The sequence below is a fragment of the Aythya marila genome, assembly GCF_965140915.1.
Source record: "Aythya marila genome assembly, contig: HAP1_HAP1_SCAFFOLD_154, whole genome shotgun sequence".
Classification (NCBI taxonomy): Eukaryota; Metazoa; Chordata; class Aves; order Anseriformes; family Anatidae; genus Aythya; species Aythya marila.
In genome coordinates this window covers 269,667-277,726 of record NW_028137218.1, presented here as the reverse complement: position 1 = coordinate 277,726, position 8,060 = coordinate 269,667, and the positions used below count along the sequence as shown (strand labels likewise).

Genomic DNA, 8,060 nt, shown 5'->3' with positions numbered 1-8,060 from the left:
ATATATCTGTGCAGATGCTGTCCCAGCTGCAGGAGGAGCCAATCGAAGCAGCAGGCACCTTTTTAGAAGTTATCGGCACTTATCTCCCCTCCGACGCAGCCCAGCTCTCCAATGAACTTCTCCAGCGCTCTTCATGACCATATATGAGGGACGGCTCCGCTGCGGCTCTCACGTCACTGCGGTGGGAGATCATCGTGGGGTAGGGCTGGGTGTGGGGGCAGATGGCTCTGACACCCCTTGCAGCCTGCTGTGGGAGCACGGAGCATCTCCTAAGCTGTAGCATCCAAGAGCCCAAGGTGCGATTGTCCGGCCGTCTCCGCGCCATGGGATCCACGGGGCTGGTCCTGCAGCAGGGCTGTGTCAGGCTGGGAAGGGACCAGCCCCTGCCCCTGATACAGCCCCTGCTGTGCTGGCAGCAGCAGCTGGGAAAGGCCCTTGGGCAGGGCCAGAGCCCCATTATGGGGGTGCTGGCTGTCCCGTCCCTAACCAGGGAGCCTCCTGTGGGGTCCCGGCAGCAGCCAGAGCTGGTCCAGGGCCTGCCCTGGCAGCAGAGCTGCAGCCCAGAGCCTCAGGCGTCTCCCTGGCTCTCAGCGTGTCACCCAGGGGCCGTTATTCCCCGCGGCGGGTCGGGAGCTGGAGCCTGCCTGCCACTGCAGGTGCACAAACCGCAGCCCACGTGACATGGCGCCCGAGCAGGAAGACGGTGGTTTCCTCCTGGCCCCGTGCCCAGGCATGGCCCTGCGGTGCCTTCCAGCCTCCTCACAGCTCCAAGCCTGGCACAGTCCAAGAAGTGTTGGGACAATGCTCTCAGATGTACAGTTTATTATATATATATATAAATATAAATACACACATATATATATATACATTTTATATTTTTAGTAGAACACACATTTTTATGAATATATACAATATATATATTACTTATACATTATTATATTTTTATATATTTTATTAGATTAAATATTATTCTTATATATTTTATGTATTATTATATAGTTCATATTATATAATATATAATTACCGATATTATATTATAGATTATATTATATTTTTATTTGATATATATTTATATTACATACAGTATTCCAGTATATTATACATATTATACAGTATTATGTTATATTATACTGTATAATATATTAATTATTTTATTTTATTTTATTTTATTTTATTTTATTTTATTTTATTTTATTTTATTTTATTTTATTTTATTTTCCTTTTTTTATTTTATTTTTCATTACATTAATTTTACATGTATTATACATACGTAAAAGGTTTATTTTTTATAAATATATACATTATATATTTTAATATTTAATATGTATTTACAGTTTGCATAGTTTTTTAGATACATATATAATTTATTTTATTGTCTGGTGGCTGGAGTTGGACTCACTGATCCTTGATTCTTTCCAACTTGGGCTATTTCATGATTCTGCCCAATACAGCTCCAGGTGATGCCATAGCATCTTCACCTGCCATGCGCCTGCTCCTGGCCTGTAGTCAGGCAGCGATGACCTCACAAACACCTACACAAGTTCTTGGCCTGTTCCAGGCCTGCCACCTCCTCAGGCACCAGTGACCTCACAGGTACCTGTACAATCCGTGGGCCTTGCCCTGACCTATCAGCTAATTGATCACCAGTGACCTCCCCACAGACCCACACAAGCCATGTGCTTATTCCTGGCCTCCTGGCTTCTCAGGCACCAGGGTCCTCCCAGCATCTAGCACAGGCCACCCTTGCTCTCAGCCACTTAGTTACACAGGCACCACTGGCATCCAAATGACATCCACAGGCCAGGGGCCTGCTCCTGGCCTATCAACTCCTCAGCTGACCATGACCTCATAGGCACATGCTGCCTAATGGAAGGTGTCCCTGCCTGTAGCAGAGGGATGTGGACTAGATGGTCACTAGGGTTCTTACAACCCAAACCATCCTATGACCCTGTGATTCTCTGATATCCTTGCAGCTGATGCATACTCGCCATGGAAGTAGTCAGGCTCCAGTGACCTCCCAAGAACTTATATGGCCATGCACCTGCTCCTGCCCTGTTGGCTACTCAGCCAAGAGTGGCATCACCAGTCCATTCCCCAGGCATGGGTCTCCTTCCTGCCTGTCATCTTCTCAGGCTCTGGTGACCTCACAAGCTCTTACGAGAGCTGTGGGCCTGCTGGCGGTCTGTCAGCTCCACAGGCACCACTGACCTGAGCACCACATAGACACCTGTTTGGTTTCTGTTCCCAATGAAGTAGTGTGATGCACCAGTAGACAGGTGCCTGGGGTTTCTGTTGGATTTCAGGAATAATCAAGCATGGGGTGCCATCGCTGACATGACATCATAAGCTCCCAAAGACCCACACAAGCCATATGCTTATTCCTGGCCTATTGGCTTCTCAGGCACCAGGGTCCTCACAGCACCTAGCACAGGCCACCCTTGCTCTCAGACTGTCAGCGACTCAGGCACCACTGTTATCACAGGAATATTCACCTGCCATGGGCCTGCTCGTGGCCTATCAGATCTTCAGCTGACAGTGACCTCATAAGCACAGATGATCTATTGGAAGATGTCAGAGTCCCTGTCCATGATGGGTGGTGGCTGCTCATGTCCAGCTGGCTGTTGACCAACATCCCCAGGTGCTTTTCTTCTGGACAGCTTTCCAGTCACTCTTCCCCAAGCCTATGTTACTGCATGGGGTTGTTATGATCCAAGTGCAGAAGCATTGTTGAATGTCATGTGATTGGACTCAGTCCATCAATCTAGCCTTTCCAGATCCCTCTGCAAAGCTTTCCTACCCTCAAGCAGATCAACTGTCCCACCTAACTTCTTGTCATCTGCAAATATACTGAGGGTGTACTTGATCCTCTCATTCGGATCGTAGATCTATATATTAAATAAAACTGGACCCAATCCCAAGCCCTGGGGAATGTCACTGATGACTAAACTGGACATCTGGACAACTGACACCAACTGGACTGAACTCCCTTCACTCACTCACTCTTTGAGCATGGCCATTTAGAAAGTTCTTCAACCAGCAAACTGTACACTTGTCCAAGCCATGAGCAGCCAGATGGGTTGTCATTCTGCAGGGCTACTTCTGGTGAAGCTGAGTGCATGTACACTTGTCCAAGCCATGAGCAGCCAGATGGGTTGTCATTCTGCAGGGCTACTTCTGGTGAGGCTGAGTGCATACTAAGATTTATGCTTTTTCTAAAGTCCTGTTCTCAGTCCTTTCAAACCAACTAAGCATGAAGCTGGTGCTTGTGATGAGCTGGTGCTCAGGTCGTGTTCCAGTTACTTGCTATATCATGTATCATTGTCCCTGAGTTTGTACAGCACTGGCATTCTCGCACTCCCTTTTATCTCTGTTTGCTTGAGTCTGCAGTGTCAATGGTAGTTCAGGAAGACTGGGAGGGGAGTGGCTTCAGGGGAAGCACGAGGTTGCTTCTGTCACAGTGGGACTTCGGTCTGTCTGCACAGTTCAGTGGCTCAAGCTGTGACACAGCCAGGAGTTCCACACTTCAAGGGAATTGCAAAGGTAGTTCCTTCCTGAAGGGCGATGCCATCCTGAGTCCTGTCCTTGCCTGTGCATCTATCAAAGGGTCAATACAAGTTTGTCCTCAGAAGAAAGGCCCCATAACAAGGGGCTGCCTAGAGCTGGGCTCCTCTCCACAGTTTTGACCTGGAGTCTTCTCCTGCAGGACCTCTCCCTGGACTGCATCCTCCTTCAGGCCACATACAACTGCTCCCACATGGGGTCTTCCATCAGTTGCCATGTGGAGATCTGCTCCAACATGGTGCACCATGGGCTGCAGGGGAACTTCTGCTCTACCACCTGGAGCACTTCCACAGCCTATTTCTTCACTGACCTTGGTGTCTGCAGGGTTGTTCTCTCAGCTTCATGAGGCCAAACTGCTTCAGTTAGGTGACTAGACCGCAGGAATGCAGCATTTGGGGATTAGGTGTTCAGGTTAGGGTTTAGGGATTAGATCTTGCCTTCCAGGGTTAGTAGTTGGGCAGAGTATTAGAGGGAGGTCTGTGTTTACTGCGTTGGCTTCTAGTCTGTGTCTAGTGTAGAGACTATGTTATGTTATGTTGGGATTTTCTTCAGGGCTCTGTTGAGGAATCATGTTAAGGCTGGAATTCAATGCTAGGGATGAAAGGCTGAGGAATAGGGTGAGAATTGAGCTAAGAGTGTACGGTAAGGCCTTATGGATTTGGGACTTGGCAAACCCACGCCAAGTGAGATTTGGGGTTAGGAGTAAGAGTAGTGAATTCCTTGCAGAGAGAGGGATAGCATTTAGATGTAGGGGTAGGGCTTACGGTTACTGCTTCAAAATATTGCCAGGGCTTGACATGGATGTTTTCCTAGTAAGTGTTGCAGCAGCACAGCCTTGCCTGAACCCCTCTCACCTCTTCCAGATCTTTCCTTTCTGTTAGCCAAGTCCCTCTTCTCTCCCCCAAATCTCCCACCTTTATTCTCTCAGCTTTCCCCTGGTCTCCCCAAATGTGTCACCCTGTTGGGGGCAGCTTTCCGAAGGCCTTTATGACCTCAGAGGCTCTGCCTCCCTGCTGTTGTCCAGCCAGCTGCTGGGACAGAAGTGACCTCACAGCCAGGATCCACAGGGCTACAAGGAGGTGTTGTGCTCAGCAGGCCTCTTCCCAGCCCATCCAGGAATACCCGGTGTAGGGGATGCCCTGCACAATTCCTCAGGTACCCTGTGGGTCAAGCAGCTCATGCTTCAGAAGGCCTGCCACATTTCTGGACTCACATTTCCCTGGGAGTTCTTCAGCTCCTTTAGGGCATCCTGAAGGAAATGACCACCTCAATATGCAAAAACTTATCAAGCACTGAGTGCACATGTTAGGGAAGTGTTCAAAACTCTCTGTGGTGGGTGAGAAAGTCTTTATGTCTAGATTTGTTTCATTCAAGTGCATTCCCAGGGCACATTGCCTGCAAAGGAAGATGACCTTGAGTCACTGTCTGTCCCACAGTATACTCCTAGGGAATATCTTATGGAACTTCTGCTCACTGGTAGTCATCTCTCCACGCCCACATCTTGTGCACTCTCATATGGAGAATAAAGACATGGACTCCTGATACATTAATTCGATATCCCTCAGAGGAGGAAATATAAACCACTTGTGTAAGCTGTGGCAAGAGCCCAGTCTGGGAATGGTGGTTGCAAGGAGCTGTTCTGGGACCATTGCCCTGAGGCAGCATTTCCCAGAGTGTGCAGAGAACAATGGTCCATCCCAGCCGGTTCTCTGCTGGTCCTCCCTGTCTCACCCAGGAGGCCAGCTCAGCCCAGACCCTCCCAAGCTCTCCACACCTTCATCTCCTATCCTCTCCCCAACCCAGCCCAGAAGAGCATCCCAGGCTGGGCAGACCCCAAAGCATCAAATGGAAAAGTGGAGGGCAGTTGCAGTGTCCCTGCTGCTGCCATCTGCAGGAGATTCCCCTCCCACAGGCATCCTGCAGCCCCCCAGGCCAGCCCCACTCCCCAGCACAGCACAGCACCACACTGCTGCCCCTGGGGTTCCTCAAGCAGCACCATTGCGCACCCACAGTGCCCTGCTCTGCTCCCAGGACACCCCATGTCCCACACAGCCTTGCCCCAGCCCAGTACATCTGAACTGGCCTGAGCAGTCATTCCTGCAGCCCCTTCCCATGCTGCCCACAGCCCCCAGCTGGTGGTGCTGCTCTGCAGAGCAAGGGGGCTGTGGTGCGTGGGGCCATGGGGGCACTCTGAAGGGCCGTGCTGGTCAAGCTGGGAAGACAGAACCAGCTGGTGTGGGGCACTGGCACTGAGTGCCTCCCACACAAGTGGTTCCTTGGCCATGGATAGCCGGCACAGATAGCCGGCCTTCTTGAGAGTCAGAGACTCATGGAATAGCCCGAGCTGGAAGGGACCCACAAGGATCATCGAGTCAAACACATCTCCAATGTCAGGATATGTTTTGGGGTGATTCACTGTATTCAATCTATGAAATTTCACCAGAGGTATAACAACCAATTCAACAGAGAGCTTTCCTTATGCCTGCTGTGTTCCCTGGAGTTGCAGAGCTCTGCTTTTCCTTTTCCCACCCAGATTTAGCACCTCAGGGTGGCTCCACCTGGGACGTGCCCGTGCTTTATGGGTTCCATGTGCTACTGAATCCTGGGCACACACTGTCCCTGCCAAGTGCTTGGGGTCTCCAGGAAGCTCCCGCTTTCCTCCAGAAAGATGCCTGCCTGCCATCATTCCTCTCGCCTATTGTGTACAGAGGCAGGTGAATTCACTGTCTCTGTGGTGCTATCCAAGAATAGGGAACAATCACAGGTACACCCTGGCAGTGCTGCTGTGGCAGGATTCTTCTCCCCTCCCCCTCTGCCATGTGTCTCTGAAGCTCCACCACAGGTCTACAAGGAAGGGTATCAGGCAAGTAAGTCAATGTATGATCCTTTCTTTTATTAAAATACACAGAAAGCCTGACCCACCATTTATACAAAGACTTGGAGTCACATGAGACAGGTACATACAGTGTACGAAGGTATGACCAACGATGTTTCTTTGTGGGGAACACTATGAGAAGTAAAGCAAAGTAAAAAAGAAAAAAAAAATAGAAACAAATAGAAAGATTTCTGGGTCTGTATACAGTTAACATTAAGAACACAGACAGTTTATTCCTTCTGAAAAACCTCCATTCATCACTTTCCACATGGCTTCCTTCAGGTCCTGATTCCTCATGCTGTAGATGAGGGGGTTCACTGCTGGAGGCACCACCGAGTACAGAACTGCCAGCAAAAGATTAAGGGAGGAGAAGGACATAGAGGGGGGTTTCAGGTAGGCAAAAAAGGCAGTGCTGATGAACAGGGAGACCACAGCCAGGTGAGGGAGGCATGTGGAAAAAGCTTTGTGCCGGCCCTGCTGTGAGGGGATCCTCAGCACAACCCTGAAGATCTGCAGGTAAGAAAGCACAAGGAAAACAAAACACGCAAAGGCTAAACACACACTAGGCACAATAAGCCCAACTTCTCTGAGGTAGGCATCTGAGCAGGAGAGCTTGAGGATCTGGGGAATTTCACAGAAGAACTGGTCCAGGGCATTGCCTTGGCAGAGGGGAAGGGAAAAGGTATTGGCAGTGTGCAGCACAGCATAGAGAAAGCCACTGCCCCAGGCAGCTGCTGCCATGTTGACACAAGTTTTGCTGGCCATTATGGTCCCGTAGTGCAGGGGTTTGCAGATGGCAATGTAGCGGTCATAGGCCATGATGATGAGAAGAGAAAACTCTGCTGAGATGAAAAAGAAAAAGAATAAAACTTGTATAGCACATTCCGAGTAGGAGATGGTCCTGGTGTCCCACAGGGAATTGGCCATGGCTTTGGGAACAGTGGTGGAGATGGATCCCAGGTCTAGGAGGGTGAGGTTGAGGAGGAAGAAGTACATGGGGGTGTGGAGGCGGTGGTTGCAGGCTATGGCGGTGAGGATGAGGCCGTTGCCCAGGAGGGCAGCCAGGTAGATGCCCAGGAAGAGCACGAAGTGCAGGAGCTGCAGCTCGCGTGTGTCTGCGAATGGCAGGAGGAGGAACTCAGTGGGGAAGCTGCTGTTGGACATTTGCTGCCTCAGAACATGGTTGGCTGTCCATGGAGGAAAAGACTGTGTCAACTTCGAAAAACTTCTCTGCACAAAACCTCATTTGTGTTTCACAGAAACCCTCTCCACAAGACGTACTGTCTATTCCCTATGAGCTCTGTTTCTTTCTGTCTAAGGGTGCCTAAGGGATCAGGTGGATCATCTGTGTGATCAGCATGATTCAGTACTGTGCTACGGTATGTGGTAAAGTGCATTGCACACGGATCTCAGATGCCCACAGTCCAGAGGCATGCTCTTTGAGCTTCTGCCCCTTCTAATAACCTGACAACTCTTATCATCATTATCATCCCCATGATTCACCCTCATGGCAGGCATGAAAGCAGAGAGTCCAGAGAGTGCCTTCCCTTCAGGTAGCTCCTGCCTTGGACTTCCCTGACAAGAATCTCCCCACAAAATTCCCTGGGGGTGCTGTGGAGCTCTG

General features: G+C 49.9%; 1 protein-coding gene across 1 annotated transcript; it reads right to left on the bottom strand.

The window, feature by feature from the left end:
* Positions 1-6,649: 6,649 nt before the first annotated feature.
* Positions 6,650-7,600, bottom strand: LOC309891034 (olfactory receptor 14A16-like; the record flags this gene model as incomplete). The annotated part of the gene is made up of 1 exon (XM_082785428.1): positions 6,650-7,600. One exon carries the CDS (start codon positions 7,598-7,600, stop codon positions 6,650-6,652), a length of 951 nt encoding a protein of 316 aa, XP_082641554.1.
* Positions 7,601-8,060: the final 460 nt, after the last annotated feature.